This window comes from Coffea eugenioides, chromosome 8 (assembly GCF_003713205.1).
Source record: "Coffea eugenioides isolate CCC68of chromosome 8, Ceug_1.0, whole genome shotgun sequence".
NCBI classification, from domain to species: domain Eukaryota; kingdom Viridiplantae; phylum Streptophyta; class Magnoliopsida; order Gentianales; family Rubiaceae; genus Coffea; species Coffea eugenioides.
Genome location: NC_040042.1, coordinates 44,604,906 through 44,631,601, shown reverse-complemented (window position 1 = coordinate 44,631,601; position 26,696 = coordinate 44,604,906). Strand labels below are relative to the sequence as shown.

Sequence of the window (26,696 nt, the reverse complement as noted above, 5' to 3'; positions counted from 1 at the left end):
AAGGATTAGAAAGCTTTTCTCTCCTCTATTTTCTTAAATTGTTTACAAAATTTTTTATTTTGCGCAATACCTTGTCAAGACATTGCAAATATGATGATATCGAAGTATGGAATTTTATAACTTGTTTGCACGTCATCGAGCAAAGACAATCTTAGAAGGAAAATTTTATAGTTATTCCATTATAAGGTCTATTTTTTCTCAAGTGATATGTTAGTAAAAAATTTTTCCCTAGTGGTCCTTTTCTTTTCATAATTTTCCAAATTATAAGAACATGCGAATTTTTCCAAATTGAAGCAATTCTCACATATTAGCAGGGCAATTTATGGGTATATTTGTCCATTTATAATTAAGTTGGATCTAAACATGTCTTTTTACGTGAATTATAAAATGACTTCTCATTTGACCGTTAGTCCAAGGACTTAAGTGACTAAAAATTAATGTTAGGGACTAAACTGATAGTTGGGGTATAGTTTAAGGGAGTAAACCGATAAAAACACTTATAGTAATAACATCTTACATTGAATAAGGGTATTTTAGAAAAATTAAAAGATAATCACAATTTTCAATTAGAAAGTTGACTCCAATTTAGAATAGACGAAGAAGGAAAAAGAACTATCAAAGTAGAGTGTGGGATGGAGGGAGTACTCAGAATTTTAGACAGAGAATATGTAAGCTCTAGAGAGGGAACAGAGTTCCCCAAATTGAAGAACATCGCTTCTTTCAATAGAGATTCTTCGTACACTTTTTAATGCGCCTTGGATGTGGTACTGGACTACAGCTGTAATTGTTCCAGGTCGGAGCCTTTGCTTAGAGCGTAATAAGATAATTATTTCTGGGATCAAATATTATTCTGGGCCAGAAACATATTGGCATCCAGTCTTGATCGAATCAGCCGCTATATTTGAGCCAACAGTTTGAAAGACAATTTTCCGTGAGATCTGTAAGTTCTGAAGACAGCAATCAGTCACTCACTAATAAACTACACAGACGAAATAACATAGAGGCTCGAAGATATATCTGGGCAAAATGTTAATAAGCCCCAGTTGAAGATGAAATATCACTGTGTTAACTTCAAATCAAACTGAGTTCGAAAGGACGACATGCAATGCAACATCTCTTGCCCTACTTGTTTCATTTTTCTTTGGTTTCTGCAATTGATTTGGAAGAAAAAATGAATAAAGGATTGGCTGAGAGTTGCATGTTGCACAAAATTAGGCCACTTATTACTGTATAAGTGCAACCATTAATGTCGAGTCCAACTGCCATCCAACTTCTCTCGTCCCTGCCACCCCCCTAGCACCCACCAACCATTTCCCAGCTTTAAAAGAAGGAACAATGGACACCATTTGCATTCTTCTTCTATTCTGCGATTAAAATTAAGAGAAGAAAGGCAGACAAACAAGAAACAGATGTACGATAAAACAGAAACCACATTTCTTTTGTGGCATCGGATTTTCTAGAACAGTTTTGACTTAAAACTGACTACTAATTACTACTAGTATTATTTGCTTCCTTTTAAATCTAGCCTCAAATTTTTTGCCTTGAGTGTAGGTCACATCACCCACATTTCTTGAAAGCTCTATCGAAGCTTTGGGTAGTTTGGCTACTCCATCAACAAATCTCATCTCCTCTCCGATAGTCTACTATTCTAGACACTGTTAAATAGGCAGTGCATGATAATTGGTAGCCGACGCAGCCAAAAGAAGGAATAGTCTTTGTACGCTCAAATTTATTGCCGTCAAGGTCGTTGGCTTTCTGTTGTTAAAGGGTTTGTATTTGCTTATATAGGATAACATTCACCTTTTCTTCCACTTGAATTCAAGTCTTCACCTTAAAAAAGCAAAGAAACAGAATTTCAAGTCTTCACTTGAGCTTTTCGGAGTTGTGGATCGAACAACCACACTTTTCTTCATGGGTTTAGAGGGCTGGAGAGTTTTTTCTGCTGCTACAATTCTTGGCATCCTCTTTTTCCATGGCTTTTGTTTATCTGAAAAAGGTACCAAACTCTTCCTCCTTATCTGTTCTTTTCTTAATTTTGATCTTTTTTTTTTGGTTTAGACATGCAATTTTGTAAAGCACTTCTGTTACATGCATGTGCATGAAGCCCAAAGTTTGATCAGAAACTTCATACATTTGCATTTTGATGAAGCCAAGAACTCAAGTTTCTTATAAGTTATTCGGTCTCTAGTAATTTTCCTATCAATGCTGCTATTTTAGCTTCTTTCTCGTTGGTACCTTCTATATATGAAATTAATGACAATCGGTTGATAAATGGATAAGTGAGATATTCATAAGGGAAAGCTGCATTAAATTTGCAACTTTTGAACTGTACGAAGAATCGGTTGATAAATGGATCCATACAATGAGAGAGTAATTTTATTTGGCTACATTGGAAGAATGATCTTCTTAATGGCGGTATTGTTTTGACTTTTTGTTCAGTTTTTGGCAGCAAGTTTTTAGCAAGACACAAGGTACGCGTAGTACATTTCATCACTGCGTTTGGCTCTTGTGTGAATGTGCTGGATTCATGTTCCACTGCTATTTTTATTACTTTTTAACTTCAAAATCAAATACTGATTTTGTCATTTTGCAGTAAATTTTCTTCTTGGTAATTACTGTATGAAATTTAAAGCCCCTCTTTAGTCAACAAAAGAGAAAGTGTAAAAGGCTCTTTTAGAACGTGTAAAAGATTCAGCATGTAGGCGTTAATTTTCTTGGTGGATTCCGGTCAACTGTTATCTCGGCAAATACTAGCACTATTTAACATTTATAGGTTAGTACAAAGGATGTCTTAACTTCATGGTCATCCAACTACCTCTTCTGAAATGATCGACTCTGATAAAATTAGAGCCAACAAACTCACGAGCCTGTCTTTGACCATTGAGTTGTGCGTACAAAATTTTAGGTTCCAACTTAGATCAACTTTCCCTTTACATTTCGTTCTGCGTGAAAAGTTTTAATCAGCTGGGAAATCAATGAAAAAGGAAGGGAAGAAAAGAACCCTTCAGTGAAAGTAACTGTCTTGATTTGATGTTAATGCTTCTTTTGGCTCGTGTATTAGTAGTACACAGATTTAAAACACATTAATTAAATTGCCGATCAACATCTTGATTTAGCAATTATACTTGTAAGTAGTCGCAAGATTTACATGAAGAACCATTGTCCGCTAATGGTGTGCATTTCCTTCTACAGCTCCAAACTACACTTTTGTGCATGAAGCAACTTCAGCCCCAGATGTTTCATTCTACGACTACATCATTATAGGCGGAGGCACCGCCGGCTGCCCCTTAGCCTCCACGCTTTCTCAAAATTATAGTGTCCTCCTACTCGAACGTGGCGGTTCACCATATGGCAATCCCAACATCACCAATCTCAATGCATTTGGGGCACCCCTGTCCGACCTCTCTCCGTCCTCCCCTTCTCAGCGTTTCATCTCAGAAGACGGTGTAATCAACGCCCGTGCTCGCGTGCTAGGCGGTGGAAGCTGCCTAAATGCGGGCTTCTACTCGCGTGCTTCCACCAGCTACGTGAGGGATTTAGGCTGGGATGGGAAGCTGGTGAACGAGTCATACGAATGGGTGGAGAAGAAGGTTGCATTCGAACCCCCCGTGAAGCAGTGGCAGTCAGCTGTGAGGGATGGCTTGATTGAGTCTGGTGTGAGGCCTTACAACGGTTTTACCTATGACCATTTGTATGGGACTAAGGTTGGCGGAACCATTTTTGATCAAAACGGTACTAGACATACTGCTGCAGACCTACTTGAGTATGCAAATCCTAAAGGGCTCACCGTGCTATTGCATGCAACTGTCCACAAAATCTTGTTCAGAACCAAAGGTGACCTTAGGCATATCATGTCATGGCATAATCTGTGTTTAATTTGTAGGTTTATTTTATTTTACTTTTGTTTTTGGGTGGGTGGGAGGAATCAAGAACGATGCATGCGTGCCCCTTTTAGTAAATACTATTTTTATTTCATAGTTGCAAAAAGCGGGGGTTGTGTAGAATGGAAAGATTGGACTTGTCTGTTTACCCGGACAGAATTGACCACCTTAGCTGTTGATAAGGAAGTCCACATGAGGAATTAATTGGACCATAAAGTTAGATATGTTTGAGTGGCTATATGATTAATCCTTGAAAGAAGAAGCTGTCAATTGCCGGCACAGGTCATTAAAATCAAGAAAGAATTAATTAAACTAGTTTTGCCTCCTTTTATATATATATATATTTTATTATAATAATTGAGGTTATAATGACATATTGTTGTAACCTTAAGGCTCGGACTGTGGAATTGGACCATTAAGTTTAATGCAAGAGGCGGAGTAGCTCTAGAACAATCTCTTGATAGAAAAAGCTGTCGTCGTCTTTTAAGTAATTAATTTCAACCAAATACTACATTTCACTTTCTTGACTTTTAACTGAGCAATTAGCTATGTTCATTCAGGAAGATCAAAGCCTTTAGCGCATGGAGTGATCTTCAGAGATGCTGCAAGAATCAAGCACAAAGCATACCTTAAAGCAGGAGCCAGAAATGAAGTGATTGTCTCAGCAGGCGCACTTGGAAGCCCACAACTACTGATGTTGAGCGGAATAGGACCAGAAGATCACCTGAGACACCACAACATAACTGTGATTTATCATCAGCCCTTTGTTGGCCTAGGCATGTATGATAACCCCATGAATGCCATCTACGTTCCATCTCCTTCCCCTGTTGAGGTTTCCCTCATCCAAGTTGTGGGTATCACGCGCTTTGGAAGCTATATTGAGGCTGCCAGTGGTGAAAACTTTGCCGGTGGTTCAGCTAGCAGGGACTTCGGAATGTTCTCTCCTAAGGTACACTTGTTTTTTTTTTCACTGATCATCCTCCTAGTGTGGTAGACGTATAAGTTGACTCGTCAATTGTCCTGTAATTTTATGGTAGTAATTAATGGCACAAAAGTCAATTTTACTAGGTTGAAGTTTAGGTTGACCAAATAAAATCTGTAAACATGTCTACTATGTGGAATTGAAACTAAATTTAATTCGAGAGTTTTTTTTTTTTTTTTTTGAAATTCAAGAGTTATAAGTAGCTTCAATATTACTTGATTGGAGCAAAAGTTGCAAGAAGAAATTTTCTTTTTTCGTTTGCTTTTGCATTTGCAGATTGGTCAGCTCAGCACACTGCCACCAAAACAAAGAACCGCAGAAGCCTTAGCCAAAGCTATCGATGACATGAGCAAACTTGATGCAGTAGCTTTCAGCGGTGGATTCATCCTGGAAAAAACCATGGGTCCTCTCTCAAATGGCTACTTAATGCTTCGGCAGAAGAACCCAAATGCAAATCCATCAGTCACATTCAACTATTTCCAAGAACCGGAGGACTTACAACGATGTGTTGATGGCATTAAGGTCATCGAAAGCATAATTGAATCAAAATCTTTCTCCAAATTTAGGTATGATGACTTGACCTTACAAGTCCTCCTCAACATGACCGCGAATTCTCCGGTGAACCTGTTGCCCAAACATAGCAATGCCTCAACTTCATTGGAACAGTTCTGTAAAGATACTGTTATGACCATTTGGCATTACCATGGAGGATGTCAAGTTAATAGAGTTGTTGATGAAGATTATAAAGTTTTAGGGGTGGATAACTTGCGAGTTATCGATGGCTCTACATTTTATGACTCTCCTGGAACAAATCCTCAAGCCACTGTTATGATGCTGGGAAGGTAAAAATGCAAGGATTAATTTTCCAGAATAACATTCTAGCCATTTTTTGTTAACATTCTCAAGTGTTACTGATTTGACTCTATGTTTACTTGCTGTTGCTGCAGATATATGGGAGTAACGATGCTAAACGAGAGACTTGCAAGTGAAAAGTCAAATTGATGAAATTTCCTTATTTTTTCCTTAGCCATCAATTTTTTTTTTGGTTTTCTTTACATGCATGTGGAAGTGAAAGTTGCTCTGAAAAAACAACAATACAGCATTTCTTTACATAAAAATCTATGTAAAATGACCTTTGGGAAGTGTTTGTATGCCGTGTTCCTGCCTTTTCTACCGTTCTATTCTATCAATCACACAGTTTAGCTTACATCTCCTAGTTTTTACTTACTTATTTGGAACTCTTAAATTTTTGTGAACATATAGTCAAATAAATCTATATTGCTTGGCATCATAGGAACTAGTGGGAATGACTATAATACTACTACTATTTCTTGCCTTATCCTGCCTCTTATTCTAAACTTTAGTGCATGTCTCTGCTATGAATATTGATATACAATCCAAGCTCCGAAACTTATCCCAAAAGCAACTTATCACTAATGCCAGGTGAACATAAAATGGATTTGTTTGGTTATCAAGATTTGCTTAAAAAATAATTTCTAAATTTTGTTCTACTTGCATCATAAACGTAATTTTTAATTATTTTTTTTATTTTACATGTATTACATTACAAAAAGTGTTACAATATGGTAAAACTAAGCAAATATGTTCCATTCCTGTAACATTGTATATATAGGATTTATGTTTATGTTTGGTTGTTAGCCTGTAACATTATTGTATATAGGTGGTTGTTAGATATATTTGAATTCTATATATTTATTGTTAATTTTTTAAAATTTATGTTGCGTTAATTAGTTGATATCCAAAATCGGATTTCCAACTGTTGTCATTATTCTTTTGCTACTATGTCACAAACAAGCCTTGAGATAAAGAGTGTAATTTCACAACGTGATCTGGAATTATGGACAAAACTCAATGATATATAATTGCAATCCAAAATTAACCCAAATTCTGAACCGACTCAAAAGACCAGAAGAATATGACAAAGGATATACCTTTAGGGTCTCGAGGGTCTTAAGCAAAAAGTGGCATCACTTCTGGATTGCTTTATATCTGTACATCTTTCTCCACGTACGTACACAGAAAGAAAGGCTTAAAGCTACAAAGGCAAAACATTACCATAAGTCAGGATCATGCAGCCTCGAATCTCCCGCATTTTCCCAAGCCATTTAAGGGGCCTTTTCTGATAAAAGCAGCCCTACATGGAGCCATGGAATGCGTAAAAAGCAGGCATAATCAACGGTATATCCGAAGGCATAAAACCCTATATGCCATATGCTATCTTCTACAACCCCCCTTATTCGATTTCCAGAAGACACGGAAACGCAAAGAGTGGCTATATATAAATCTAGACTTCAGTTTTGGTCCTTCAAGGCATGCAAGAAAGAGTAAGTCCATCCCTTGACTGAAGAAAATATATAAGCGAGCCAGTTTTAGGGCAGATCTCCTCTTGGCAGTTGATGGAGTACTAGTGCTGGAATCCATGTAATGGAGTTCTAGTGCTGGAATCCATGTAAATCTTCGTGCCAACTTCTTCGTAACCTGCCAAAGGAGAGTTGCCCTAGGACTCTCTCAGCTTAACATAGCCCCTTTCTTGCTGCTCTTCATGCAAAGACAAGACCACGATCAAACGGGAAGACTAGGCATTATCTTTAACTATGCCTAGTCTAATTAAGAAATCTAGTTGTTTCCTTAATTCATGTGTGTCTCTGAAGCTCTGAAAGTCTTACATGCAGTTCATTGAGATTTATCAATTATGGAGCTCGAAGATTGCACGGATTATCCATTTCATGGTAAAAGTTTGTTAATTTTCAAGAAACCATTTGGAGTGACAGTTCCAGGTAGCGTCCCACTTATATTGCAGTGCAGGCAAAGATTGTTGTGGGTGGTACGCTAGGAGTTTGGTGCAGGTACGGTTAGCATTAAATGCGCTTCATATGATTGTTATATTTTTTTTCATAATTTAGTGTACATTCATATAATTTTAATGTATTTCTTAACGTACAATAAAAGTTTTGTAAATATACATCAAATTATGAAATACAATAAATTCATGTGAATATACACCAAATCATAAAAAAAAAGTATAATAATCGCACTAATTCTACCTAAAACTAACTCTACGTGCTGTATTCCCTGTATGTTAGTAACCTAAACATGACCTATTTCACATGTCCTAGACTTCCAAATGTACCGTTTCAATGTATTTGTGGACTACCAACTTACCAGACATATGGTTTTCTTGTGTAATGCTTCTTTTGCAACTTTTTTATTTTTTATTTTTTTGTGGATCTTTAAATACATGGAAAGGAAAAATAATTAGAGTAAAATCAGACTCCTGATTTGAGGAGATTTCGTTTTTGAGATATAAGAAGAGAAAACATGAATTATAGAATACAAAGAAGCAAATACGCTATAGTTAAGCACAAAAATAACCGATTAGTTCTTCGAAGATTGAATTACGATAATATAAACATTTTCACGTAAAGCTTTAATTTGTCATGAATATCTTTTCATAACAATTTAATTTCCCTTTTCCCATTTCCTGCCCATAATCTAGCTAGTCCAGTCTCCTCCATCTTAGGTAGCCAACTTGTGTGGATTTATAGATCAAAATTTTCAACAATTGCCAACTCCATTCAGTAGAAATGTGTATATGGAGGAGGTAGAAAAAAAAAAGGAGATATAATTATTTAAGCTAGGATATAATAATTGGATGAAAGGAAATGAGAAGTTCGATTTTAGGAGTATTAATTTATAGGGCAAGTGAAATATCTTTAACAATGAAATGTAACTATATATGAAATTGAGAACATATTTACGAACTCGATTTTCATTTCTCAAGCATTTACATATGATGAAAATACACAAATTACATGTTATAGATGTTGCTTAGAGTATGACAAAATTTTCTAAGCTTATCATTTTGGTCTCATACCATCTAAATTTGCTATTCTAATCCCTCTTGTTCATATTTCCTGTTTCAAGTTTTCATACATTGATGCTAGATATGAAAGGTCGTCTAGAATGTTATGAGATGAAACGGTATCGTATATTGGGTCACCACATACAAGTATTATTTCTTCTCAACTTAGTCAACCAAGAAAGTTTTCCCGCGACATTTTAGCGTTTCAAATGTTTGATTTGATGCATTTTCAGTCATTAGTGTAAATTTATTGAATAAAATTATTCTTTCTATCCCAAAACAAAAACAAAAAACCTTTTAGGCTATCCCCCAGTTAGTTAGTAATAAATGATGCTTCTGAGGGGTTAAAAAACGAAAGATATTGACCGAAAGCAACCATCTAACGCTATTATGGCTAGCTGCCATCAGCAAGTTGAGATGGCCGAGTTGGTCTAAGGCGCCAGATTAAGGTTCTGGTCCGAAAGGGCGTGGGTTCAAATCCCACTCTCAACAGTGAATTTTTTTTTTTGCTGCTTATTTTGTATCATGTCTCCAGTTGGTCGTGGTCCATGGGTGATATTCTTTGGTCAGTAACATTTTGTCCACTACCAGGTCCACCAATCTCTAAAGCAACATCATGACCTGAGTTCAATCCATCATCCAAAGAATCTTCACAGCATTTTCACCTTAAAGACTTGTTCTGCAATCAATCACACTGCACTCGCCCAGTCGCCCTTATATGTTGCTATTTTCCAGCTCCACAGGCACCAAAGTCAAATATATTCATAACATCTGGAGTAATTTGGTAACTAATCATTGTTCATTTATCGCCAATGTCAAAATATGAACTTCTAATGTGAAATGGTGGAATAACATGTCCCGATTGTCCAATACATGTCCTGAAAGTCTACATTTCCTGTTTGCTCTCGCAACCCAAGAAAGGCATGGAAAGGTGCTGGCCGTAAGGAAGAAATTTAGCATTTGACCCAGAGATTACATTGCAATGTACGTTCTCTCTGCATGAAGGTATAAGGTTACCAATACTGTTTTTTTTTCTCTTCTATATTGGAACTGAAATTAGTGATTGGACAAGCCCAAATTGGAGAAATTGAATTTAAGCTAAATTATGAAAACAATTGGATTAATGCAGATAAGTAGATATCCTCCCTCTGACAGGGAGATATATGTCTGACTCGTTAAAAAAAAAAAAAAAAAATCTTCTACACAACATAAGAGTTTATATAGGGCTTAGAAGAAGGGATGTTTTGGATTCTATTTAACCATAATTAACAGCAAACCGTAGGATCCAAAATGATCATCATCATCATTAAGGTGTTCCACTCTTGACTTGACTGAATTCCTCATCTTTTGGGCTCACGTGAATCCCTCATGTTTAGGGCTGTTTGAGTTTGATTCAGGTGGGCAGGATGGCAGCTGGGTTGAAGCAATTATTAATGATAGAGACCCACAACGTGAAAATTGGTCAAAATTAATGCCAGTCTGGTGATGTACTGATGTTACAGTTCAGATATAATATTTTTTTTCTTTGCCAAAAAGACCTGCAAAATATGCAAATTGAGAATGATGTGTGTGTGGAATTTTTCAAATCAATAGCCATACATGTATTCTTCTACAGCTTTTTAGTGCATTTGTAGTTGGATGAATTCTTTTCCTGCTGTTTTCTTCTGAAAATTGACGTAGTGAACTGATTCTTTCTTAGATAAATATATATAGCGTAAGCTACAAAACAAATTCAGGGCGAGGGGTTAATTATTGGTGTTATGTGGCTGTGATAAACGATGAGTACAATAATGAACCATTCTAGTGAAAGCTTCAAGCTGATCTGCATGGATGTATAGTGCCGGCCACTACAAAAAAATGTTTGTAGGCTTTCCACTTGTCCTTTGCTCCGCTCTAGCAGCTCAACAAAGATGCTCTATATCAAGTTGCTTTCCTATCTTACGTGAAACACTTGCAACCATTCCATGCGGAAGTGGCTAAGAACTAGTCTTTGGATTACTCCAAATGAAACAAAATCAGAGACTAATCTGATAAGAACATGTGCTGGGCTATACAATGCGATGGTCCTAACTCAACTTTTTCTGTCTGGTCGAAATTATATGAACCAATGCCTGGAGGTGTAAAACATCTCAGTGCATGTTGACGAAGACTTTCAGCTCTCTGCATCGCTCTATGGCTATGTTAATTGTTACCTACACAGATGGCTTTTGATGCAATTGATGCGTTCGTTGTTTTCTTTTCAATATTTGCTTAGAGATATGGGTTGTACTGATATATTGAGTTTGTGTATTTGAATAAAATTTACTATCAAATCATGTAAAAAAAAAATACAATAATCGCACAAAAATCTCAACGGTACCTGTCTCAAATCCCAAAGAAACATGGGTGGCTTAGGAAGTTTTAAGCATTCAATCAGGTGGAGATTTCAAGTCCCATGAATGATACAATTTTTGCATAACTACATGTGTAAGTAGTACTTGCACAAGAAACTTATATCCTGACAAATATTCGGCTTCATAAGATTTTCCTCCGGGGAGGTGCCTGTTAGCCTGAGAACTTTCTAATCCGCCTTTAATGGAAATGAAAGAAAATGTACAATATAGCCCTCACATGATGGTTGACAAAAACAAAGAAAGGTGATATTGACCGATTTATCTCAGAGTACAAAGAGTAAAGGAAAGAAAGCACTAAACGCCCCGTATACGACATTGAGAAGTGAGAGGGAAGGCATTGCAATCCATGGTAGACATGGTCAATCAGCATATGCTGGAAAATTTCCCCCTGCGGTAACGCATTCAATAACCATTCCAGAAACTTTCACATATGAAACTTTTTTCTGCTGCATTAGGTGAGTTATTTATCACAAAGTTAGATGGAAAATAAGGGAAAACAAGGAAAAGGGAGTGCAGGATTTGAAGTCTGATAGAAACTGTAGAACTTAAAGAGTGATATGGAAGTACCTTGCGTCAGAGAGGCCTCAAAAGCCTGTTCAAGTTGGTGCTCAAATCCTTGTCTTCGCCTGCCTGAGGCCCCTACTCCCACTTCCGAGTTTACAAGAACTGCCACCACTCCCAAGCAAGATTTCTTTTCTGCAATTTGTTCCTCAATCCGACCAGACACCTCGTTTACTAATCACGAATCTCTCCCTCCATTGAGAGAATTGTATTCCAACCTTAAAAATTCCTTCCCGCAATACTCAAATACAGATTCGGTTGACCAAATTAGATCACAAGAGTACTATCACCTCTCTCTCTCAAATCATGTCTGCCTGGACTACACTGGCAATGGCCTTTTCTCATACTCCCAGCAACAGAATTTGTATTCTGGAGCTGCAATTGCCTCTACTTCTTCATCTCCTCCACCACCACAAGATTCTACCGCTTCAGAAGTACCTTTTTTTGATATTTCATACAAGTCCGTCAATTTGATCTCTCTACTACGTTACGGTGGCGAAAAATCAGAGTTTGAATTGGCAATGAGAAAAAGGATCATGAACTACATGAATATCTCTGAAGATGATTATTCCATGGTTTTCACTGCTAACCAGGCCTCCGCTTTCAAGCTTTTGGCAGATTCATATCCCTTCCAGACTAATCACAAACTTCTTACAGTCTATGACTACAAGAATGAAGCAACAGAAGCAATGATTGAAAGCTCCAAGAAGAATGGAGCTCGAATATTGTCAGCTAAGTTCTCATGGCCTAGTTTGAGGATAAATGCGAAAAAACTTAGGAAGATGATCCGTAAGAATAAGAAGAAGAAGAAGAAGAAGAGGGGATTGTTTGTCTTCCCCCTGCAGTCAAGAATGACTGGAGCAACATATTCTTATCAATGGATGTATAAAGCGCAAGAAAATGGTTGGCATGTCTTGCTTGATGCAGACGCGTTAGCAGCCAAGGAGATGGAGACGTTGGGGCTAACTCTGTTTCTTCCTGACTTTATCGTCTGTTCATTCTTCAAGGTGTTTGGGGAAAACCCTTCTGGTTTTAGCTGTTTATTCGTGAAGAAGTCTAGTATCTCAGTGCTAAACAAATCCTCCACAAGCATTGGTGTTGTCAGTCTTGTCCCAACAGGAAACCTTTTTAGACAATCCACTATCTCTGAAACAGAAAGTAAAGATCAAATTGTGACCTTAGGAATGTTGTTCAGGAGAGAGGAAGCAGGATTGCTTAGCTCATCCTTTAGCTCAAGTGAAGAAGCCTTTGAATTGCAGGAAGTTAAAGAAGATGGCAGCAAAACTCAGGAGGAACCATCATTTTCCGAGTTATTAATATCAGATAAAAGGGTTGTCTCAAATGATGCAAGTCCCAGTGGTATAAGAAGCTCAGAAACGATTGAATGCAGGGGATTAGATCATGCAGATGAAGTAGGCCTAATTGTGATCAGTAGCAGAAATCGGTACCATATAAACTGGGTAGTAAATGCATTGCTGTGCCTTCGACATCCACATTCAGAAAATGGGGCTGCCTTAGTTAAAATCTACGGACCAAAAATAAGCATTAACCGAGCACCGGCTGTGGCTTTCAATGTATTTGACTGGAAAGGAGACAAAATTGATCCAATTCTTGTACAGAAGTTAGCTGACCGAAACAATGTTTCTCTTGCATGCGGATTCTTGCAGCATGTGGGGTTTGAAAACAATTATAAAGAAGAGAAGCAGAAAATATTAGAGAAGGAAAACACTGAAAGAAGAGAAGTGGAGCACAACAAAAAGGGAGGTCAATTTGATTCGGAAATTTCTGTGGTCTCAGCTTCTGTTAGGTTTTTGACCAACTTTGAGGACTTGTATCGGCTCTGGGCTTTTGTTTCCAGGTTTCTTGATGCAGATTTTGTGGAAAAAGAAAGGTGGAGATACATGGCTCTTAATCAAAAAACGGTTGAAGTGTAGACTAAGTTATCAACTTATTGATTCTTTCATGCTACCCAGAGAAGAAGTTGTTCATACTTTCCAACAATTCTTTCCCTTGATTTCACATATGAATTGTTTACTCCTTTGATTGCCTGACTACAAGAATATAGTTCAGAAATTCAGCAATGATTAATTACATTTGGTAGCAGAAGTTTAATTCTTGTCATTGCTCAGAAATGCCAGCTGAAGAAGGATGCTCATGAGCTCTCACACTACTTGGTAGTCCTCTTGAAATTGCAGCTCTCTCCGTAATCAAATATTGAGGAATTTACTCTATTATCGGCACATCTTCTATTAGTATTGAGAAGCCATAATCAAATATTGGTCCAATCAAGTCGTCTACACACTATCTAATAGTACAATGATTTTACCCAAATAAAAAAAAATACATGCACCTTTGCAACACGTACAAAAGTAATTTGTGGGTTATCCACACTCAATCCATGCTATATATAATAAGTTTTGATAATTTGATAGGAGCAGCCTAGCAGGTGGGATTAACTGATTGTTTGAAAATCTTGGTATGAAATACTCATGGTGTCAAACTAAAATAGATTTAACGTTTGCTACAAAGCAAAATCTATATGATATGGAAATCAGTTGTAGGTCTTGTGACCTTATGTAAAACTTGTTGCTTTAGTCAGCAAAACTTCTCAATTTGATTGTCCAACTTTTGAAGCAAGTCTTCCGCACACAATGGTTGATCCATCGTTTAATGTGGACGTTCCCTAATCCACACGTTGCATTAATGGCTCTTATTATTTGTGTCTGTCGAATCAAATATGTTGACGATGCAATCAAATAAATTTTTCCAAATAAATAACTATTCAAACAATCTATCGATAGTTCAAGTGAAAAAATATTAGGTACCTCACGTAATCACCATCATTAATTCTTAGTAAGCGATTGGTACTAATGTAGCACACGATATGTCATACCATGCACATATTTATTCGATACAAAGTATTATGATGAATATTAGAAGATGAATGATTTACCATTATTTGGTGATAGTTTATTGGTACCGGTGTGCGCCATATTATCATAGACGGAACTAGAAAATTTATCTTGTAGGACAAACTTTACTGTACATGTACTTAATTCTGTAATGTAAAATGTTTTTTTAAGTTTTTGCATAGGCAAAAAAAAAAAAAAAAAAATCTAACAAATCCATTCCATGTCATACCATGCAAAAAAGGAGTTGATGAATTTCAGAATTTTAAGACGGCAGCCTGCAGCCTGCACCCTTCGCCCTGTTACCTCCGCCATCGCATCCCACATTGAAGCAATCAATCAATGTCTGGTGAGCAGTGATTCAAAGGAGAAGAAAACAAAACTACATCAGTACAGCCGTCAGGAGATAGATGATCACTGGAATTGAGGACTTGTTCAAGTCGTAGGACCTTGTCTATTTTGTTCCAATGCACAGATTTTGCTTACGATATGTATACAAAAAGGAAGGTTCTCCAGTTTTTGGATTTTCCTATGCTCAAATCAGACTTCTTTTGCATTTTAGAATCTGCAAAAGTAGGTTCTTTGGAGGTTATTCAAATTGGTGTCAAATTATGGGACAATTTTCTGGTTATATATTCCCCTTCAAGAACTGGAAACTCTCATACAGAAAATGCAACAAATGTGTGAGTATGTTATAATCGTGACCAAAAATAACTATAAAAAACTGATGGTTGCATTTAGGCATATGATTACATTTCATAAGCATGAAAACAATAGCAGTTAAAAACGTTCATTTTATAATGTTAAAGTGTGGGCAACCATCAAGAATTTCATGAATATTGCAGTTAATTCTTTTTATTATACCATCCACAACGTAATGAAAATTTTTCATGCGAACATAAGGCAAAAACCTAGAACGTACCACAGATTTCAACAAAGAGAAAGCAACAACTTGTTTGGATTGCATTTTTCTGGACTGTTTATAGTAGAATTACTATAGCAATTTGATATATGTGAGGTAAAAAAGTGATCGAAAAAAGTGTTTATGGGTAAGAAGGTGATTGCATTTTCCAAACACACATTTTTCAATGGAAAATTAGCCAGGAAGATGTAAGACTTAATTGTTTTCTTTTTTTTTTTTTTGCCCTTTTTGGGGTCATGAAAGAATGTGTAAATTTATTTGTCAACAAAATCGTTCGTTATTTAAGAGGTACTGTCCATTTGTTGGATCCAACTGAAAAATCCCAAATAGCTCCTTCAGCTAAATAAGCAGTGTAGCCCAATTCCAAAGAGTAGGTAGACCAAGTAAAACCTGTATTTTTAATTCAGAAATCTGGGCCGTAACATGGGTAGTTAGTGACAATAAGATTTAGTTAATTAGTCTACTCAGTATTTAGACTCTTAAATATCTGATTTGGGTCGAGATAGTAATTCTGGGAATCGAATGGCCGACAACACAGGCCCTTTTTAGACATTGACAACACAGGCCCCGAAGAACCCAAAACAATTTCGTAGGTTTTTCGCCTTGATTGGGTTTCTCCCCTCATGAGCATACCAACGATTGATAGTTCCCATGATGATTCGAACACACATCAATTCTCTGAGTTCCATTTTCATCTGTTACATTTGAATGTATTCGAGGTTAAATCATATCATTTTGAAGTATGTTCTTTCAATGCAAAGTCGAAGGAAAGAAAAAAAAATTTGTTTGTATAAAACGAAAAAATTGCAATTTCCCAAGACAATTTTTTTTTCTTAGTTTTACTTTTTGTCTACTTTATCTTGAAATAACAAATTGAGTCCGTATGGGCATTTTGGATGCTGCTCTTGAAATGGCCCTTCTAGTTTTATATATATATATATATATATATATATATATTTGTTACCCCACCCATTTCATAAAGTATTCAATTATTCGTCTGGTTCTGGACGGGTCATTGCTATAATTGTTAGTATTTTCATTTTCCCCAGTGCAGCTGTTACTATGATGATCCTGTGCATCAGTCTACTATATTACTTATAATTTTTGTTGATTAAGTTTCGAGTACTTTGGCTCATGTTTTTTTTTTCCCATTTTTACAAGCTGTTGTATTTCAACTCAAATAAGAGTAATCTTATGCTGGTAATAATCATAATGCTGGCCAAGTATACATTCATTTGGGACAAAAAATGCTATGTTGTATTTCATTGGGGACGTAGAATTATTAGGTAGAACTCTCAAAAGTAGGTGTAAACAAACATGCATATATTATTATACCATATCGGTGTAGCAAAGACCATCTAGCATGAATATTTTTGCCCGACTCGGCCATGGCACTCAAGGACTCGATTCCATTTCTTGAAAGCATTCATTGGTGTCGTTTTCCAGCTCACAATTTTCAATGGCTAGTTTGTGAGGTGTTTGTGGATTGGGAGCAGGTCTCAAACTTGGCGATGAATCTGGAGTTTCACAAGACGCCCATAAGGCCATTGGTATCACTATGGTCTGCGTCGCAACAGTTCAGGTACCTATTTTTTGTTTCCATGATTGGATGGGTGTTCTTAGAAATCTTGTAACACCTTCTATCTCACTTAAATTCATTTCAAGATAGTGTTACATTAAAACTATGGATTAATCTTTCCTACACTGACAGTGTATACAATAATTTTTTTAAAAAAATTACACTGTTAGTATATGAATAAATTGAACGAATACTTTTAGCAGCTAAAAAAAGGCTTTTTTTTAGAATTATGCACCTTTTTTTGTTTATAGCTTTGGAATTTGGCTTCATTACAGAGTATCGTGGCCAGTTTCTAAAATTAAATAACTTCCTTTACAAATTAGTAGGAAAAAAGAGAGGATTCCCTCTAGGTACAATGTAGGAAATCAGTATATACTCAAAGATTTCATTGTCAATTATTCATTAATAAAGATAACTACGCTGCAAGGTGCTACATATCTCTCGTTTTCTTTTTTTTTAAAATTTTTTTTTTTCTTCTTTCTTTAATTAATTTTGTTGGCTATGTACTTGTAGGTATTCGCCTTGCTATTGAGGCCAAAGCCAGATCTTAGATTTTATTGGAACATCTACCACTATGTTGTTGGCTACACAGTGATTATTCTCAGCATTGTAAACATTTTTAAAGGGCTTGACATCTTGCAGCCTGAAAAGAATGCATACATTGGTATAATTATAGGGATTGGAGCCATGGCAGCTGCCCTTGCAGCTTTCAAATGGTTTATTGTCTTGAAGAGAAAAAGGGAAGGTGATAGCTCAATTAATAAATACCCTTGTAACTCCAATGGTGTAAGTGGAGTTAATGGCTATGGGGCCAGGATACAGCAAGGAGTGTAGCTGATGTTCATATTGATGTGTACTTGACTCCCGGACATGTTATTTCTTCACATGCTTTTGCTAGTTAGTTATAGGGTTTTGATATGTATTATACATATTGGGAGAGTTTATGTTAGTCTTTCGTGTTATTGACTTGATTTTTTTTTTTATATTGATTTTGTGAATAATGATTAGAACATATGTGATGGATTCTTGTGTTTAGAGGAAATAATGGGAATGCCTGCTTTTGTTTTGGGTAAAGATATTCAATGTCCACGTCCTTTAGACCATGAATTGATATGGAATATAGAGAAAGAGAGGAAATCAGGGAGATGATTTATTAGGATAGCTAAAATATAATGTGATCATGTAGCTTAATTCTTGGCGTGATAAAGCTCGGAAATGGTAAGCTTCACTTGTTCTGCAGAAACTGTCTAGAAATGAGAAAAAGAGTAGGGAAAAGGTCTGTACCCTACGAGTATTCTCTTCATCGTGTTGCAGATTGTAATGAAAAGCTGTGGACAAAATAATAATATTAACAGACATTGTTCTGTCAATGCAAAGGCCAATTCCGAAAAATATTTCTTGTGTCCTACTGATGGATTTCCAGTGAGACGTGCAAAAAAGAGAAGATTTACCTTCTTCCACTCACCCTTGTTTAGATAAAAAGATGCCATTATACTCAAATTGTCAACCCAAATTCAAACTGATGATATTGAATGTTGAAGCAGATACTCCAGTTAAAGAGTTAATCAACTCTTATGTTTTTGTATTAACTAATATCAAATATTCTTGATAGTGCCACTTGACGCAGTGAAGTAAGAACTACAAATCTTGTAGAGAACGTGTATTTTTTGATACTTCTGAGCTTGTATATTCTGCTCTCAACTGCACGCTTGATTCGGGTGATAAATTCATCAATTGGCACAGTCCCGACCTAACAGTTACAGTTTGTGTTTCTGCATCTTTGGGGCCAACAACAGCCATCAATGGGATTTTCTGCTTCTCTCCATTTCTAATAAGTTTCTAAACAAGAAGATGCCAAATTTCCGCAACCAATTAAGATTAAGCAGATTAAGGGTTTGTTTGGTTGGAAGTAAAATGTTTTCCTTGGGAAAATATTTTCCATGGAAGTAATTTTCCATGAAAATCATTTCCCTTTCATCATTTTCAGGTGTTTGGTTAGCTTATTGAAAATATTTTCTTACTTCATTTTTCTGGTGTTTGTTTAACTTTTGAAATATTTTCACTTTTATCTCTATCTTTACTTTCTACACATTATAACTACATACTTCTTCCCATGCAAAATAAGAAAATTTATCTCATTGTTTAATTTTAAAAAATCTTGGAGAAATGTATATATGAATAAAAAATATCTCCTTAAGCAATAAACAAATTGCTGGCCATTTAGTGTCAAATATCAATCACATGCAATGCTTATTGTGACATATATCTTGCACTCTCACTGCTGAAAATTTCTCTAGAAAAGAATGTCCCTATTATACATAATTAATTACTAGCATAGGATGAGCAGGATGAGGTTTTTTTTATTTTGAATATACTAGGGGGAGGGTTGGGTTGGGTTGGGTTGGGTGGTACGGGGGAGGGAATGTAAGGAAGACTTCTTGGGTTCGAATCCTCCTGTTTACACTAAAAAAAAAAGAACATACTACAGGATGTTTTCAGTAAGTTTGGAACATACTACAGGCGGGATGCATGCATTTCGGAAAACAACTTCAGTAAGTTTGGAAGGGAAGTTGTTTTCCATAAGATGAGTGAAAATATTTTACATAGGAAAATATTTTCAGTAACTTTTGTGCAACCAAACACGGGAAATTAGGAAAATATTTTCCTGGAAAACATTTTCACCCGAAACAAACGGACCCTAAGAGAAGTGCTAATTCGTTTTGAATTAGTTTACTCAACCTTCTTCTCGGCAACAAATGAGAAAAGAAGTACATAATAGAGCAAGGTTTGACTATAGGCTAGCTTCCCTAATGCAAACAAACCGTTTAATTCTCACCTAGCTAGCCTTACAACTAGTCCCCCAATATATCTGGGACAAAATAAAGTGGCAAATACCTGTGCATCTGTGACTGGAAATATCCGAGCTTGGGTAGCAGAAAGCCACAGCGGGAATTCACAAGCATAATGCTCTATGAAAACTACAAAAAAAAGCTCCAAGGATCCCAGAACTGCACGATGAATCATGATGGGCTGCTTCTTCTCTTGGTCCGAATCGACATAGGTAATGTCAAAACGCTGGGGTAAATTAAAATCCACCTGTAGGCCAATATTAAAGACAAGTAAAGGAAGTTGACGATTCATTTCTTACTTCTCTTTCAGTTGGGAAGACCTGATCGCCAGTGCAGTTTATCTCAAAATCGTGGTTGCTTTACTGAACTAAACCTTCCCTCTACTTTCTTAATGCAAGAACTTGAATTGACTCCACTTTATATAATGATTCATGCATAATGTCATCAGTAGGTTATGGTTCATGCATGATTAAAGATATCTTTTCTACTTCATTCATTAATACTGATTCAACCATGACCCAAGTAAAATGTGAAAATGATTTTCAAAAGAGTATCAAAGATCTTCGCCAGCACACTGGACCGAGTGCATTCTTTTTCAGTTCTTCAGTGCATGGAAGGACGAGGATCCTGAAGAAGGAAGCAAACACTACTACAAAAATAGTCTTTAGTGACACACCTATTATGACACTTTTAGCAAAATGTCATAATACAATCTTAATATGACATGCAATAGGAATGGTCATTAAAAAGGAAAAGAAGACACCATAACGACATCGTAATGCTAGAAACAGATTGAAAAAAAAAACAGAAAATGCTGAAACAAAATGGCGCTCCACTAAGACGCTTTTTTTTTCAAGAAAATTTGTAAGCCCCTCTCCAGAACCTACCTGACCTCAAGATCTACTCTTTCCTCCCCCAATTTTTTCTCTCCGGACATAACCAATCATCCCAATTGAGCCAGAGAACCAATCATGCATCATCATACACAACATCCATTCTCATGCTTTTGCACCTTGTCTCATCGCACCGTTTTTCACCTCTCTAAGTAACTCTTGGATCCGTGGTTTGATTGCGAAGAGGAATTAGGGCATTCGAACCTAGTGATAATTAGGACATTTGAAGATACAGGAAGGCAAGATTGTGGTGGCAGACAAACGGTTAGTCTGCATTTGGTTTTTGAAAGTTATTTGCTTTTTGTGCCTAATTTTTTCATCTCTTGATTCAATTTTTTGTTGAGTTTTCCTTGCAAAATTAGGTTAGAAATTTAGGTTTGTAAGGCTAACATCCTGATATTAAGTGGGTTATTCTGCTTTTCATGAGTTTGGACTGATTTCAAGCATTTAGTGTTATATTTTTCCGGCAAAAAACATGAAGTCTAATAATGTTTGTTATGTGTTTGCTGTTTTGCCAGAAAGAAACTTTCAAAATATAGCTGCCCCATTTGAATAGTTGTTTAACCAGTTTTAATGCTGCTGGTTGAACTTGAAGATGCTTAAATTATGTGCTCCTAAACAGGGCAACATTGGGCGATACTTGAGTTGTTGGTAATTATCAAGTTCTTGGATTCGGATTCGGATTGTGATAAGAAACCAAATAGAGTTTAAGAAACTTTATTAGTCTAGTTTAAGCATCTTATTTTCAGCTTTGTTCATTCTTCATTTGATGGCTCTTGGAATTTGGTTTATTTGTTCTTCCTTGTAATTGGATTTTGGGGTTTTGTTAGGAAGATAGAGAGTCATCAAGCGACTAATAAAGTGCAGTAACATACTTAAGAAAGAGAAAGAATTATCCTGCAAAGTTCTGAAAAAAAAAGTTAAAGTTTCTAATGGTTATTCAGCCACAATTTCAAAGTCTGTGCACTTGAAACCTCCTAAACTATCTAGACTTAAGAGCCATGACAATCACATTTTAATTCAATAACTGTTACCAAAATGCTATAGAAAACTTCTTCCAAAATCGGTGCGGTCTCCCTTGATAAAGTTGTCCAACTACTTTAGAGATTTGTGTTCTAAAACATTTTGTCGTAAAGAACTTGTTCAAATGAAAAGTGAAATTACTATTGTGCTATGCCAGTTGGAGCGTGTGTTTCTACCATCTTTATTTGTTGTAATGGTTCATTTGACCATTCATTTAGCAACTGAGGCAAGAATAATTGGTCCAGTATACTATACTATCATTGGATGTATTCAATTGAAAGGTAATTATCATAAGTTTAAAATTTCATCTTTTTTTTTTCTTAATGTGATTAGTCTTATTATAACATAGTATTTTGTAATTATCTCATGTACCTATGCACCTTGAAGAATTATGTTTGAAATAGAAGTCGGACTGATAGTTAGAATGCAAAAGAGTACCTAATTAATGAGTGTAAATCACTGAAATTTGGGTTGGTTTGTAGTATTATGTAATGAATTTCTGTTGAGGAGTTGCTCTCTTGTGTATGATTTTCACAAACTTTATAAAATTGATACTTTCAAGGTTGGGGATGAAGTTACAATAAGGAGCATGATTGATCCAAACAGAATTTTGGCTATTGGAGAGGTTAGAAGTTTGGATCCTACGGCTAAAGTTGGTGACACACCTTTGGGGTCACGTTGGTGTGAAGTTCATGTGAATGTGCCTGTGGAGAGTAATGAGGAGTTGATGAGGCCATACCGTAATTTTCAAAAGATTAGAGATGCAATTGGAGTGGCTATTGTTTGGCCAATAAATCTGGTACTCTTTTGTCATACCTTTACCATTTGTCTAATGTAGTTATTATTTGTTTTCTAATGTTAAAACTGTAAAACAAGACCTGTGTGAATTGTAATTTGTCTTGTTTGGTTTACAACACTTGTAGGTAAGTATTGAAGAAAATTAAAGCAACATTGGGTCAAGTGGCAGTTTTTTGAAGGCATCTTCCTTGCTTGGTAGTTGAGTTGTTGTCCTGTGCGTCCTTTATATGTACACGACTGATTTAAAACCATCTAAATTAGTATGTAATTTGTAGACACTTTTGGTGTGGATTGTTTGAATGATGTACTTTTGCTCAAGTTTGGATGATTGTATTGCTTCTGTTATATTATTGTACTAGCTATGTTACAATCCTTCAAAATTTAGGATTTGAGATGCTTGTGCAGCAGGATGAAATGTGGTTTTTGACGTTAGATGATATGCAACAAGAAGTTGGAACACTTTAATTTGGATGTTATACTAACAAGTAGAAAATGTCATAAAAGCCTGATCTAGTTACTCTTCAAAAGTGTCATAATATTTCTATCTACTTATACTAAAAAAGCGTCGTGATATGTTATTGTACCCCAGCATTTCTTGTCATTTGAAAGTGTCATAATAGGCATAGATAATGACATTTAATAATGTCATAATAATGATAAATTGGGACACTTAAAACTGTTATAAACCTATTGTGACGCTAGAATGGATGACGCTTTCAGTAGAGCGTCATTATAGCCTAAACGTCATGACATAGATCTATAATGACGCTTTTGAATGTCATAGAAGGACATTTTTGTAGTAGTGAAAAGATGCAGATAAACATGGACATGCACGTTCAAATATTTCAAATTGATTTGAAAATCACATTACCAATCTTTACCTGTATGGTTGAGCATTGCCACTTCCTTCCAAGAGAATCCTCAATTTTAGGATAGATGATAGAACGCTAATTTAGCATTAATTTTGTTATAATTTCTTTTTCTTATTGGATTGGATATTGCATTAATGGATATATTTTGTTTGAATTTTATGTTTAGGGGATGTTTATCCAATTGGAGAAGGAAAGTGCAGAAATAGCAGCTTTTAGAAGATTTTTCTCCAAGTAAGTGTGGACGCGTGAGAAGACGTCAATCAAGTCCGAAGTGTGCGGGATTCTATGTAGGGCAATATCCTAATTCAAGTGGGAGTCGTCATTATAACTGGAAGATGATATTATCTGCCGAGTTTCTAATTAGTAATTGGGTTGGTTTAGGAGACTTTTAAGCGCTTTGTTTTGCTATATTTTAGCAAGTTAGTTTTCCTATGGTAGGAGATTTCTTTGGAATCAATCACTACAGATTGTGAGGGAGGAAGTTGAATGTGTTTTTAGAAAGCAAATAAGAGGAAAGGAAGCCCGATCCCGCGGGATGACTACTGGGCAGGAAGCTCACGTAATTGCTACTTGGCCAAGGTTCCCGTTTGATTAGGACTTCGGCCAGCAACAATCTCGCAGGATTATTGAGTAGTTTCGGCTGCAAGGAAAGAAAAGAGGGAGCCGGCTACATACATATATATTAGGAGACGGCCGCTTGGCGTGGGCAGCATATTTTTCCTTTCTTTCGTTAGTTCTTATGAGGAAATACTGGTGTGAAGTGTTTCAATTGGCGATGCGCAACTAAGTTTCTTTTCTAGTCGAATGTCAATTTGAGGATTTAGTTCCAAACATCTGTGAGATCGAATTATTATATTTATTTCTTTTATTCATTGGTATTCGTACGTTTCCTGATTTAATTGCTTATGCTTATTATGTTATTTGAATGTCAAGGGCCCGATATTCTAATTAACCTAATAATCTACTGTCATATTAATTGATTGAATCCGTAATTGTTCAATTGATTAATACCAGTGGCGACTAGCGTGATTGATTTCATGTTAGGGAAATGTATGATCTAATTTAAACAAACCCTCGTAGCGTGTTTGTTGGTTAGGGTTGGGTTTTTCTAATTCTTATTGCAATTGAGAAATTAAATCCTATGATCGTACCTAGGGTTATTTCTTGGTTAGGGAAATAGTTAATGGTCGTACCTTAACTATCGAAAAGGTAAGGAAATGTTGGTTGTTTATCACGTGTATGACAACTATAACCAATCTAGTAATGAGTAATTGAATTATCTTTGCATCGATGATCAGTTGAATGGACCGTATCTGAAAAGTTGTACCTTTGACTAGAGTTGTACTGATTATTGACTAATTTTTGTTTATTTCTATTAGTTGTTTTACTAGGTAGTTAATTAGTTATTTTATATTCTCCAAAAACCCCCCATACTTCGGACTCTAAAAGAAATAAGTTATCCCCAGTCCCTGTGGATTCGACTCTACTCACCGCTATATATAAAATCTATATTTTTCTCGAGTAGGTATTTATTATTGTACAGTCTCGACAACCTGTCAATAGAAAAACAAAGATTGGAAATGTTAAAGTTATGAAAGAAGAGCCAAAAAGATAATAAAGTTTGACATTGTTTGAGAGTTTAGGAAAGAAATGAAAAAATTATAAATATGTACGCCAATAAAATTTTATTGAATATACATCTAAAGATAGAAGTAGTACATTAAAAAATCTCATAGAGCTTTATTCAGCCTGCCTTTCTTTTCCACCCATATTTGGGCAGAAAGTTTTTTTTCATTTTAACTGCAAAATAGATTCTCACCTAATCTTTCAATTTGCATTCTCTTCTATCCCTTACAAAGCCCCAAACAGCAGACCTTTCTCCCACTTTCTCTCCCTTCTTCTCCTATCAAATCCCAGCTGCAAAAATGGACACGGAACCAAATCAATATATCTCTCTTGATCCTCGAAGATTTTGTTTGGTGGGCTGGATTTTCCATAACTCCACAGTAATTTTTTTTTTGTTCCAATTATTGGGATGGATGATTGATCCTGTTTCCCTTAAAAAGTTAAGTGTAATCGTCACAAGTCACAAGCTCATTCGTCCTTCTCTTTCTTTTATCAAGACAGGTCACAAGCTAATCATTCCTACCATCATTTTTTTTTCAAACATGATAAATTCTATTTTAGATGTACTCCTATTTGAAGGGGACTAAATAACCATCGAACTAGAAAAATGCATTTGCATCAATTGGTGAAATTTTCAGAAAATTTTGGACAAGAATACATACCACGTTGCATCCCTACCATCATGCTGCATGGTATTAAAAACGAACATCAATTGGAAATGAAAAGAACAAAGATCTGTCAGCCTAGAACCTAACAACTTATGACATTTTAAGCGTGTTGCATGTGTTAGATTGTAAATTTGTTTCCTATAGCTTACTCTAAATATATTATTAATCTTGACTGATTTTGTCATCTAATAATCAAGGTTTCATTTAAAAGGAAACTGTGTTTTACAGTTTTGATTAAATGCAAGTGTTTTATGGACTCAAGCAAGGTTGATTGGTTCCCAAGTGTATTTTATAATTTAGGTTGCCTTCTAAAGATTGAGGGCTTGATCTTGGATTTTTAGCGTATCAACTAGTCATAATTAACATCTATCCCTGTGAGCTAAAAGGTAGTGGTGTCTTATCATTAGGTTTTTCATTTATTTTCCGTAGCATTGTTGAAAAGAAGTTAATTATGAGAGGTAGGTCTTAGGATTTGTTAGTAAAAAGGCCCTTCCAAACTTTTAATTAATCTAAAGCATGCTTTCATTGATATTTTAAACGACTTTGAAAACAAAACTAATTATTCACTTAGTGGGAAAAAAAAGGAAACAGAAAAATAAAGGACCCTATCTAATTGGTATAGGGATCGTAATTCGTACCCATCCATAAGTTTAAACATGTTCGAGAGCAAGAAGTTGGGGGAAAGATGGGGAAAGGTCGATTGCTTTTTCCTCAATGAGCATCTGCAAAACTGAAAGATCTACGTTTGGATTGGCCTATTTTTTAAAATTAAAATTTTTAAATACAATATTACAGTAATATACAAATTTTAAAAAAAAAACTTAAAAGACATCTAATCCATATAATATATCAAATAT

The 26,696-nt window shown here is 35.8% G+C and overlaps 2 protein-coding genes and 1 non-coding gene across 3 annotated transcripts; all 3 read left to right on the top strand.

Annotated features, from left to right (window-relative positions):
- Window positions 1–1,427: 1,427 nt before the first annotated feature.
- LOC113779859 (protein HOTHEAD-like) lies at window positions 1,428–6,070 on the top strand. The gene is made up of 5 exons (XM_027325619.1): window positions 1,428–1,996; window positions 3,193–3,834; window positions 4,442–4,830; window positions 5,140–5,705; window positions 5,811–6,070. Exons 1-5 carry the CDS (start codon window positions 1,912–1,914, stop codon window positions 5,863–5,865), a joined length of 1,737 nt encoding a protein of 578 aa, XP_027181420.1. The 5' UTR covers window positions 1,428–1,911; the 3' UTR covers window positions 5,866–6,070.
- Window positions 6,071–9,157: 3,087 nt separating this feature from the next.
- Window positions 9,158–9,238, top strand: TRNAL-AAG. The gene has a single exon. It is a non-coding gene; the product is annotated as a tRNA-Leu (tRNA).
- Window positions 9,239–11,165: 1,927 nt separating this feature from the next.
- Window positions 11,166–13,926, top strand: LOC113779188 (molybdenum cofactor sulfurase-like). Its single transcript, XM_027324685.1, has one exon. It carries the CDS (start codon window positions 11,697–11,699, stop codon window positions 13,632–13,634), a length of 1,938 nt encoding a protein of 645 aa, XP_027180486.1. The 5' UTR covers window positions 11,166–11,696; the 3' UTR covers window positions 13,635–13,926.
- The last annotated feature ends 12,770 nt before the right edge of the window (window positions 13,927–26,696 follow it).

Excerpts from the sequence above, each read along its gene's own strand:
- LOC113779188 (XM_027324685.1), top strand. The coding sequence starts at position 11,697 with ATGGAAGTACCTTGCGTCAGAGAGGCCTCAAAAGCCTGTTCAAGTTGG.
- LOC113779859 (XM_027325619.1), top strand. The coding sequence starts at position 1,912 with ATGGGTTTAGAGGGCTGGAGAGTTTTTTCTGCTGCTACAATTCTTGGC. Across the intron at positions 4,831-5,139 it reads TCGGAATGTTCTCTCCTAAG|ATTGGTCAGCTCAGCACACT; the intron begins GTACACTTGTTT and ends TTGCATTTGCAG. Across the intron at positions 5,706-5,810 it reads ACTGTTATGATGCTGGGAAG|ATATATGGGAGTAACGATGC; the intron begins GTAAAAATGCAA and ends CTGTTGCTGCAG.